Here is a 12,076-nt window from a genome sequence, read left to right as displayed (position 1 = left end):
AAATTATCTTATCTCTAATCGATGTAACACTTCTCACCGTTAAAGAATACAAAATATCTACATTCTGAAATACTTGAGTACTTTTAAAATCCGTGTACATATATAGAGAACATATAGTTAATTAATCTTAAATTTTAGATATTACGTACTTTGTAAATCCTCCTTATCAGTTTTATTTTGTAGGCAAGTGGGGGACAAAAAGTATGAAAGAGGGGAGGTTAGCTGTTATACATTCATACATGATAGACAAGTGATAAACAGAACTCAAATTATGCCAACACAACACCCTTTTCACGAGTTACATCCTTAATTTTCCTATTTTTCAATTACAGTATGTCAGTTTTTTCTTTAAATATTTATTTTGGACCAATATGTCATGTCCGGTTTTACATTTTAAAAAAGTTATTACAATTGATAATTATTTATACACGTTATACTTAAGTATTGATTTTCTTTATTTATAGCCGCGTATTAGAGGTACATATGACAAGGAAAAAGCGTAGCCACACACTATTGCAAGAAAAATGATAAATGGACAATTTCTTGTGATTCATATTCATTTTAGACCTTAACTTTGTTTATTTCTTGAGACATAATATATTGGTTAAATTAGTGTAATATGTTTTGGTTAAATTAATATAATGATTAGTTAAATTCATGTTTAAATTAATATGTTCACTGTATATGTAATTATTAAAAGGTTTTTGTGAAATTCATAATTATCACTAAACTTGTGATAATATAAATAATCAATTATCAATACATTTGTATATATATGGTCTAAATCTAATTGGTTTAATAATTCAAATTTTCAGATGAGGATATCAGTTGCAACTCTAAATGATTATTTGGTCTTCCGGTGCAACTCTAAATGATTGAGTGAACATGATGGAGACACATGACATCTTAAAATTTCCTTTAAGATCAACACTATAGTTAAATAAGTGCAATGATTTGGTTATGCTTAAATTAGTACAATTGTTAGTTAAATTCGTCTCTAAAACAATATAAAAGGCTTTTTAGATTTGATACTCAAGATTAATTATATTTGCTAAGAGTATGATATAGGAGTGGAAAATGTAAATTTACAAGGCACAAACTATCTATCTAAGAGTGCATTGTTGTGATTGAAATCCCAAAATCAATCACTATTTCAATTTGAATAAATACATCGAGATATAGAGCACATATCTTAATAATGATGGACTTCAAACTAATAAATGTTGGTTCTTAAGTGATTATTCACCAAAATCTCATATCGAAACATCGAATAATATGAAAAAAATAACAGTAAAATATTATTATAAAAATAAAAAGTTTTTTTTTGAAGTTTTTACCATAACTCAAATTAGGTTTTTTGAATAATTGTGTGTCACTGAAAGGTTTACAATTTTGTCCATAAAAAATTATATGATAAAGAGTTGTATGAAAAAGTTTGTTGTTTTTGTCAAAAAATTGAATTTTAGTGATAATATATGTTGAGATTTGTGAACGTAGACTTAAGATGCTCAATTACATTAAATTTCTTGTGAGCTTTATTTTTTATTTATAAGTGTACTTTGGTTCGAAGAAATAATTTCTTAGTGTTTGATTAAAAAAAAACTTCAATCCAATTAGAAAAAAGTGTTCACCAGGACAAACCAACCACATCCATCTATTTGAACTACATAAAGGTTCGAAAATACTTATAACTACGATTTCATAAAAATGTAAGGCTTATTGAGTGTAAGAAAATAATATTAAACACCAAATTTGAAATTTGTGAGCGGGTAGGAAGAAAATAAAGACAGATCAATAGAGGTTCAGAAAAGAACGTGGCAAGATATTAATAAAAAGTCATTGCATAGTGTCTTCATTTAGTTTCTGTGAATCTCAGTATATCATATTACTTTCATTTGATATTTTAAACTTTTTGTAATTGTCTTCGAAAAGCCTGAATTCAACTAAACTTATAGCCGTTATCTAGAAACTGTTAGATTTTGTAGGTAAAGAAGATCTAAATCCTCTGATATATAGCAATATATAAATATTAAGTAGTTGATAAAGGCAGATATAAAAATTGATTCCCTTCATAGGAGGACCCACGTTATGAGCGAGGTAAAATTAAAAAAAAATAAAAAATATGATGAAATGAGAAGAAGTAAGAAGTAGAGTGTGGCCCTCTCTTCTTACATGATTTGGCACAGTAAACCCACTACATAGAAAACTAATGTAAAGACATTGCTTTACTAAATTCTTTCCATACCCTTTAACTTTTATAATTGAAGATGGAAACATTTCGACACACGTAGGGCATCTGTATGAATCATCAGCATTTAGTGCTCCTTCAGGAATCCCAATTAAATCATTCATTTCAAATCTCTCTCTCTCTCTCACACACACACACAAATTATCAACCACATCTTATGCAAATAATAACACATGCAACAATTTAAATTATTCCTTCAATTTTTCATCTTTTCGCAAAAAAACTGATAAGTTATATTTTTTCATATATGGTTTATAGTTATAGTCATGGTCATGGCATAATTATGGTTATATGACATTAGTCTTACACATATAAGATGTTAGACACCACTTTTACACAAAAACCTTAAAACAATGTTGTTATGGGTCTTTATTCTTATATAATGTTTAACTTTGTCTTTTCTATCAAATGTGGAACTTTTTGATTCACATTTGGACTATTCCCAACAAAAGCTTTCTAAACTATCCTTATTCACACAAACATAATGGATAATTTATAACATATATACTTTAATGTAAATGTTAACTTTCACAATTTAATGTGAAAGCTAGCTTTCATGCTATAGTAAAACCTTTTTTTATATATGATATAGTGAATATGGTAAAATTTTTAACATATAAATTTATTCACCGAGTAAAATAGTAAATATGAAAGAAATATACAAACCATTAAAGATAACTTTTAATTGAAAATCCAATGCGTTAGATATAAGTTATTTTTCAATAATTTTATATTGAGCTGAATTATGTTATAAATTCGTGAAAAATCATTTATAACTTTTATTTGACGAAATATATTTAGATACTCTCTAGTTTATTATTACTATTATTAATTTGATTTAGAGTAGTCTTACTCATTTTTCTTTATCAAAACTGATATATAATATGAATCATCAAAACACCTTTACGATTACCAAGTTATTTCATAAAAAATTATTATAATGTTTATTTATCAAAACATGAATCATGAAGTGAGTCAATCCACATAATGTAGATAGATATTAAAAAATAGTATTCAAGTAAAAAAAAAACAATTATTGAGATCCTTTTTTTTCTTTTTAACCACTGGCTACTGTTCATTTAACTATTAATCTATTTTATATCACATTCCTCCTCCTTTATCTTTTGAACTCATTAATTTCTTTCATACGTGTTAAGTCGCTGTCTTATTCTTAAGCAGCCTTACGCGTCCCCAACAAATTTTATCATCAGAAGCCAATGAAATGACAAAGAGAGAAGAGCTACAGAAGAGAATTACCTCATACAATTCATATATATATATATATATATATATATATATATATATATATATATATATAATAAAATACATTCACACAAGAAGAATGTCATGCCATCAAGAAGAACTTCAATATCTCTATCTACAAAGGGAAAACACATGCTGAGTTTAGAATTTATTTAAAAATAATTACCCATTTATATTTTTTCAATTGACAGAAACAACTGTTTTAATTTATGAAATAATCAAACATATGATTAAGAATCATTAATAAGACGTGTTTTCAAATTTTTAATTCATATCAATTACGAATGAGTGGTTAAAATGCATTTTATTAGATTAGACGTATACCTGTCATTATTCTGATTTACTTAGTATATCATTGTATAAGGTTAAATATATTCTTAATTTTTCAATTTTTGATAAAAATTAAAATTAGTCTTTCATAAAATTTTGAATAATTTAATTTTTTATTTTTATAAATACGTGAATTTAATTTTATAAATCAATTTTTTTTAAGATTACTTCAGTTTTAAACGTGTATCTCCTATAATATTGAAGTGAACATTATCGAATAGTGTAAATAAATTAAAATATGTTTGAAATATTAAATAAATTTAAGAAAATTTAGTTAAAATAATTAAATCTATGTATTTACAGAATTAAAAGACTAAATTAATTTAAAATTAAAAAATAATATTAATTTTCACTAAAAATTAAAAGAAAAAAATATATTTAACTATCATAACGATATAAAAGGATATACTAAAGCTGAATCAACACTCCATGGAAATTTGAAAAGAACTACATCCATAGATATGGTTTTTGCATAGTATAGTATGCTTCCTGTTTGAAGTTTCAGGCTTTGACCAAAAGAAAACAAATAGCACTATTATGAGGGTATTTAAAATTGTCTACCTACTGGCAATAGTGTCATCTCTTTTCTCCCACTTAAGTAGACAATATATCAGAATTGATTCAGAGAGAGTTCGTGTGCACACACTCCAACGCACTACTCCCCTTATGATGCCTACCAATTGCATGACAGTTTGAAACATGGATTCTGTGGACTCCGTGTTCAACTGCATATTTCTAAATGAAATTACACATCAAACTACCCAAAATCACTGCACTAACAGAACAGAAACAACCACCAAAATCACCTGACTCTTAACTTAAGTTTAACTTAAGTATAAATGAACATATATGATTAAGTAAATGGTATATATTGAGATTTAAAAGAGAGAGATTTTCACAGTCAACAAAGTAATTAAAGGGAAAGAAACTGCACTTCACCGCATCCAAGAATGAACATATACATATATGGATTGAGATCCATTATTTTCGTCATAACATCTTCAAGGGTGCATACACATTTTTATTTTATTAATACAAATTGATGATGTTGCAATATTGGTCTGTGACACACGCACGCACAGCTCTTCACTGTTTTTTACTGTCACTGCTTAAATAACTGCTGCATCTACCAAGAGTACTGCTGTTTAGGTTTACACAATATATTTTCTAACGCAATTGCAAAGGGTGTCCCCATTTTGCAGTGCCCCAGCCCGTTGTCAAATCACGATTTCTGCATAACAAGCAAACACGGAAGTAAAAACACAAAGAAACATAATTGATCTACATATATATGTCATGCTAATCTCTACACTACCAATGGCATCATGTGAAAGTAAGTCCAAACAAAGAGGTGATTAGTGACATGACACGTGCAGGTTAGTTTACAGCTAGTTATAGAAACCTAAGAGTTGTGATACAGTTATTGTTTGACCGATAGTTTAATGAGTTTGGTTGCATAGGAAAATCGGTAGAGAGTGTCTTAATAACTGTACCAAAACAAAACCCTTGAATTTACTAAGGTACATGGAATTATGAGGTTAGTGATGTGGCCTTACTAACTTGCATTGTTTGAAGGGGGCAATGGAGGAGGATGTTGAGGACGCTTGCGTTTCTTTTTCTCGTAGCTAATTCCCCTAGCCTTGGCTTGTGAATCACGCACTTCACGAAGGTAAAGTCTCACGGCGCGAGCACCAAAAGGGTTAGCTTCAGGTTTTCCTCCATTCTCTTCGAAAGCAGCTCTGAGACGACCTATTAGAGCATCGAGGCTGCCCCATGCTTGGCGTAGAGGGCAAGGGCAAGGTGCAGGAGGGTTGGGGTGCCCGAAGAAGGGACAAAGGTGGGTGTGAACCTTGGTTTTTCCGAACTGGTCGAGGTACCTCAGGAATTCCAGCACGTGTGCGCCGCTGCAGCGCGAGAGTGAAAGTGGGGGTCTGTGGTTCCGAAGGTATTGCCCGAACGTGTTCCAGTCGCGTCGCTTTTGGTTCTCGTAGCGGCTCAGAGTAGTGGAGGCGGAAGAAGGTGGTGACGACGAAGAAGATGAAGGTGGTGGTGGTGGTGTGAAATTGGAGGTGTTACCTGCTGAGAGGTTGATGACTGTGGAGTCCGAGTTTGACGAAGAGTCAAATTCTTGAAAGGAATTCATGATCTGTAAGAGAAGGTGTTCTCGGATATTTGGATCTGCGGTGTTGTTTGTCACTGTTCGGGAAGGGTTTGTTGTTGTTTTTTGTTCACTGACTTTGCGTGTTGGATCAATAAGGAGGGTGTTGAACAGTTGTGGAGATTGAGGTGTGTAAGGAGGAGAAGGAAGAAGATCTCTGAAGAGTATTAGGCATGGAACTGAGAAAAGAAAAATGGCTTTGATGATGATCAGATTTCGGCAGGGTTTGCACTGTGGTGTGAGAAGAGAGAAAGAAAGAGAGAGAGAGAAGGTTGAATTGATGGAGAATGGAGATAACTTAACAGGAAGTAGGGTAAAAGAACAGTTTAGAGAGAGAAGAAGGAGAAACCTATTTTCCCTAGTAGCTAGGCTAACTTCAATCCCTTATATTTTTTGATAACTCCTAGAATACTTGAAAGCGTGGTGATGCTAGGTGCTTTTTGCTAACCCTGTTTTTCTGAAACCATTTTTAGGAATTTGACAGTGGTTTTTTTTTTTTTCTTGTGAGAAGGAAGAAAGAGTATGCAGGTAGCTGGGGCGATTTGACCTATGGCAGTGTCCGAAGCAAAAGAGAGAAGGGAGAATGTGATGGTGAGAGACGAGAGGGGCTTAATTGAGAAAGAAGAAGTGTTTTGGCCTTTAGGGCTTTTTGTGGAAATAGAAATAGGTTGAAAACGACAGTGAGAGATTGTTGATGCAGACAGATAAAGGTGTTGGTAAAAAAAATTAAATATAATGGTTTGGGTGGTTCTATTATCTCTCTTGCGTTGATTGACAACACCTTTTGAAATTACCTGTTTGCCCTTTTATGTCTGATAGGACTAACTTTAGTTTGGGAAAAAAATGGGATGATGAACCATAGTTGCATACAAGTAGACGGTAGTAGGGCTTGTGAACTTACCATCATTAGATTCTTACTTTTCAACAAGTGCTAATCCCTAGGCCCTAGATATCTGTGTGCAGATTATAATGATTTCAATGATGAAAATCATTGACTGCAAATGACTTCAATTAAATCCCCTACTATTACTAAATTAAGATTACAACCACTAACCCAAAAATAATTCATTTTACTTCATTTCAAACTTTAATATTTTCAACTTTTTCAGAATAAATCAAAGCTGTCATCACACAAAGAATAAATCATATATGAAGACTTTGTCCAATAAAACATTCTTTTGATAAAATTTATTTTTATTTATTATATGTATAATTTAATTAAATTTTATATTATTTAAAAGATTTAAATTTAGGATAAAACGGAATTAAGTAAAAGAAAAATGGATGTAGAATAGAAGAGAATTTGAAATTTATAGAGAAAAATGAATCATGACTGGTGTGAGATTATCAGTTTTACTGTTAATTAGAAAAGTGATATGAATTAAAAGAATAATAAACAAAGCAGTATTAAGTAGATTGAAAAGTATATTGAAAAATAAAATAAAATAGTCTGAGATAGATTTTAACTCATTTTAATATATATTAAAAAATCATGGCTTATATTATTGCGGAAAGATTTTTTTTCATGTACAATGATGATGAAAATAATGCATACACTAAACCATGCTACAAATAAAAGTAAAAGTAACCGTAGTTACATATTTTCTGAAGTTTTACAATTTTATTATGTGAATCCATATCTCATCCTTGTTGTGTAAAGTTTTTATTTTCCTTTAATAGTGATATGGTTGATGATGTAATATGATGATCACTAAGATGATTTTAATGCTTTGTTGATCATATTTTTAATGAGACAAATGTATGAAATGCATCATGAAATACTCATTAAAAGAATATTAAGTCTCATTGAAGTAGGATTAAAGTCCGTCTTAAAAATTGGTGATCTTATTTAAAACAATAAATATTATTCATTTGGGTGTAGACAAAAAACAAATGTGTGGAATCACGCTAGATCTATTAAATCTATGTCTCTCATAATTTCTATTAACAATGCTGTTTTTGTATGTCATATCGTTTAGATCATCATTATTGTGCGGGAAAGGAGGTTTTTTCGATAAACACGTATTTGATTTCTTTAAGGAAAGTATTATCTGCTGCTATGGGAATCAAATCCTCTTAAAAAAATCATAAAATATCAGTTAAGATACGCTTCACTGTATGATGATCTATCTAAACTTTACAAAACTTTAATTATATAATATATATATATATATATATATATATATATATATATATATATATATATATATATATATATATATATATATATATAAATACAATTCCTCGTTCAATATTCCTAGGTAGTGCGTCTTTGATTCTGTATGCATTGAATCCATCAAAAATTAAGTTCAATGTGTCATTATATTTAATTGATTTTATATTGAGAAATTGGTGATTTGATGTTGAAATAATTTCGGTGATTCCATATGGAATAAAAGGTTTACAACCTAAATTTTATTATCTATTTTTTTCTAATATTACCGTGCATATTTTCGGAATTGAGTTGTATGATGGTGAATAATTTGGAGAATGAGTTCCAATTATAGCAAGTAAATATTGTTGGCAGGATAATCACAAATTTTCAAAGCAATTTTTGGGTTGTTAAATGTAAAAGTTTGAGCTCAAATTGCATCCTGATACGTCTGTAACCTAACTCCAGAGAGATAAAAGAGTTGGTAGTGGGGCATATGAGAAAGTGTGAAGTTTTTGAAGACAAATCAAATCATGTTTAATATATATATATATATATAGAAGAAACAAGCTGAGTTGACACCTAGGTTGTCTTTATATTTGATATGCCAACAAGATTTAACTCAATTCTACTTCCATAATGTTTTAAGACTGAAATTAATCAGTATCATTTTTCTTTCATTATTAAATTAAGTTTATGTAGATTGCATTATTAAAACTAATTAAAGTGAATTAAGATTAAACTAATTAAAAACATTGACTTGTTTTTAATAGAAAAATAAATTAAGTTTTTGTTTTAGTTTATTTTGAAAAGTTGAATTGTTCTTAAATAGCCTTTCTTAAACTGAATTCAACTGTAATTTATAGAATTGTAAAATAAGTTCTAAGATAAAATAACAATTAATAATATTTCAAACAATTTAAATGGTTTAATCAAATTAAAAATATTTTTATTAATTTAAATTAGTTTAGTTAGTTAGCTTAAACTATAATTGAACTTATATAAATAATTTTACAGTTCAATTTAGTTTTATCAAATATTTTTTAAGTTTAGTTTAATATCATAATAAGTGAATGAACACATTATTTTCCAATCTTTATATATAGAATACAGATGAATTTTAGAGTTTTTTTTTTAAATAATTTTTATCATAATCGTTGGACTGATGAAAATAACACGTGTTAAAAAATCTCACATCATTTAGGATAACTTGAAAGGAGTGGGTGTTAGTAACTATATAATGAGTTCTAAGTCCATGATGTTCTTTGTCCCATATCAAAGACACTTTTAACTAGTGTTTGACTTTTTTTCCTGTATTCTCATAGTAGGGTTTCATGAGGTGTAATGGTTGAGAGTATTTTCTATATGCTGTACAAATTTATACACAGTAATTATTTTTTGCGGTTGTGGTTTTCTCTGTATTTAAAATTTTCGAATTATACTCTTATGTTCTTTGTGTTAATCTTATTATTATGTTAATAGGGTGATTCTTGAAAATAAAAATAATTAATCTTCTTAATTGATTATGCGTTTTTCTCACCGATAACTCCAAAGGGAATTAAGGATTATTATATTTATAAATATGATTTACATAAAAATCGCTCTTTTGATATATTGTAACTATTGTTTTATCAAAGAAACATACAAGATAAAATTTATGCAGTCCATTATTTTCTTCATCAGATACGCAGTCCATTTAATAAAATGTAAGTACGATTTATAATGTTTTTTTAATAAAAATATAGTGACCATTACCAATGCAAATACCAGAGAACTGTTGACCTAGGTTGTAAGAGATTGTGTTTTGTGCCATAAGTGTATGAAGTGATATGTTTAATTTTTAAATTAATTAATTGTAAGTTTAAAGGTTTTATTAAGATATGCACGGAATCATTTAAGCTGACACAAGAATGAAAGTTGTGTTAAAGTGAAAATAGTGATAATAGTGGGTAAATATAGTAGAAGTACTAGCTTGGGTTGTTTCCAAATACGCAAATGTAATTAATGTATCCTCTTAGAGAAATAAATTATTAAGGATTTTTAATTTTATTTATTTATTTATTAATTATTCTAAGTTACAGTTCTCTTATAACATACAAATTTACGTAAAGGAAAAGTAACTTATCTTAAATTTTAAATGCACTATAGTATTTGCATGGGCCTAGATGTATCTCATTTTAGGGTTTTTTTTTCTGTTTGATTAATTATCTTTTTTCTTTAAAAATGTAAGTTATACTTCTTAATATAATATTATATGTCGGGATATTTCATGTTATGTTATTAAATGATGATATATGTTGAAAGATGTATAAACCTCTTTTTAAGATGTGAAAATGGGTTAGAATTTCTGAGTCAACCCGATTTACCACGAATTTAGATTGGGTTGGGTTGAAATTTTTTTACAAATTTTAATACGAGTTAATTTTTGATTCGACTCACCTAGAACTCGACTCACCCGGATTTAATCCGTGATGAGCCAAGTTAGCTCACCAACCTGCAAATAAAGAGTCACATAAATGACTTTTGTTAAATTGGATTTTGCATTCAGATTATGTTGTTTTTTTTAGTCAACACATAGGTAATTTGTATTTTTGTGATTTTGGTTTGTATTCATATTATATTGAAGTTTATTTAAATTTTAATTAGAATTATTATTTAGTTTTAACTGAAAAAAAATTATATATTTTTTTAATTAAATGAACTCATAAGCCAATCCGTTTAACCCACCAACCTGTGCTGGATCGAGCCTGATTTGAATTTTTTTGACTCGTTAATAAGTGAGTCAGATTGAGTTGGTTCACTGAATAATCAACCAGTATTACTCGTTTTGACAACTCTACCTCAATTCCAAAGGAAGAAAAAATCAATTGACTTGTTCATTAAGCAGTAAAATCAATAATTTTTTGCAGGAGAAAATAATTTTACTTTATCACTATAATTAACTATTTAAAAATTATCAAAACAAATACAATTGATTTATAAAAATTAAATACTACAGCGATTTGGATTGAAGAACAACCAACTGGTCTTGAAATCAAACGCAGACAGCAAGACATTAGCCGACAAAGTTAAAGGATTATGTATTAAGATTTTGAGATCACAAAAAAGTCAACATATATACTATTTGTGAAGGCTGTGATTTATCAAATCTATTTGGATTATTAAATAATCTTAATTCGTATATATTACCGATTCGAATGTTACTTTATTGTCACGTTGGTTATTGTTAGATAGAAAATTTACCATTAACTCGAAATTTATGAAAAGAAATATAACAAAATATGATTTTAATTTTCATAATTTAATTGCAATTTGTCTAATCTATTATTTGGTAAGAAATAATATACAATCTATAATAGTGAAAAAGAAATATAAATTAGGATAAGCATATTTAATTAATATGAATTTATATATCTATAATAGTTTGTGTACATTGATGAAAAATCGATACCAATCGTGATTATAATAAATAAATAAATTTAAAATACACAATTGTTCATGTGTTCATAGTCACATGTTTTGGCAGATGAACACCTTTATCAGGACTTGAATTCACTTATTGAAACTTCTTTCAAATTATTGGTTTTGAGTCTAATTATTAGGGTTGTTTATGATAAGTCTTGTCTTATTACCCTGACTTGACCTTTAACCAATTTTAATATAGTCAAACAATAATGTTATATTTTATGTTATCTCAATACAGTTTAGTGTTATATATATATATATATATATATATATATATATATATATATATATATATATATATATATATTTAAACCATACTTTAAAATTATTAATTTTATGAAACACCTGTTTTTCAATAATTTTATTTTAAATAAAAAAATTCTAGTATCTATAAATACCTTCGGATATAAAAAAATAAGCTCATGTAACGTTCAAAACTTCTACGTTAAAAAATAATATA

General features: G+C 28.2%; 1 protein-coding gene across 2 annotated transcripts; it reads right to left on the bottom strand.

Annotated features, from left to right (window-relative positions):
- Nucleotides 1–4,754: 4,754 nt before the first annotated feature.
- LOC114190863 (protein LIGHT-DEPENDENT SHORT HYPOCOTYLS 4) lies at nt 4,755–6,622 on the bottom strand. 2 transcript variants are annotated; one of them, XM_028079925.1, is made up of 2 exons: nt 5,398–6,622; nt 4,755–5,072 (listed from the first exon to the last, which is right to left on the bottom strand). In XM_028079925.1, coding segments are annotated over exons 1-2 (588 nt in total). In that variant the 5' UTR covers nt 5,985–6,622; the 3' UTR covers nt 4,755–5,071. The 2 variants fall into 2 exon arrangements, with proteins under 2 accessions (XP_027935726.1, XP_027935725.1); XM_028079924.1 differs by having other exon boundaries at nt 5,402–6,621.
- Between the last annotated feature and the right edge of the window lie 5,454 nt (nt 6,623–12,076).

The sequence above is a fragment of the Vigna unguiculata genome, chromosome 7 (genome assembly GCF_004118075.2).
Source record: "Vigna unguiculata cultivar IT97K-499-35 chromosome 7, ASM411807v1, whole genome shotgun sequence".
In the NCBI taxonomy this organism is placed as follows: Eukaryota; Viridiplantae; Streptophyta; class Magnoliopsida; order Fabales; family Fabaceae; genus Vigna; species Vigna unguiculata.
This window is presented reverse-complemented; position numbering and strand designations above follow the sequence as displayed.

What these genes read in the sequence shown, in the direction of transcription:
- LOC114190863 (XM_028079924.1), bottom strand. Translation starts at nt 5,984, where the DNA reads ATGAATTCCTTTCAAGAATTTGACTCTTCGTCAAACTCGGACTCCACA.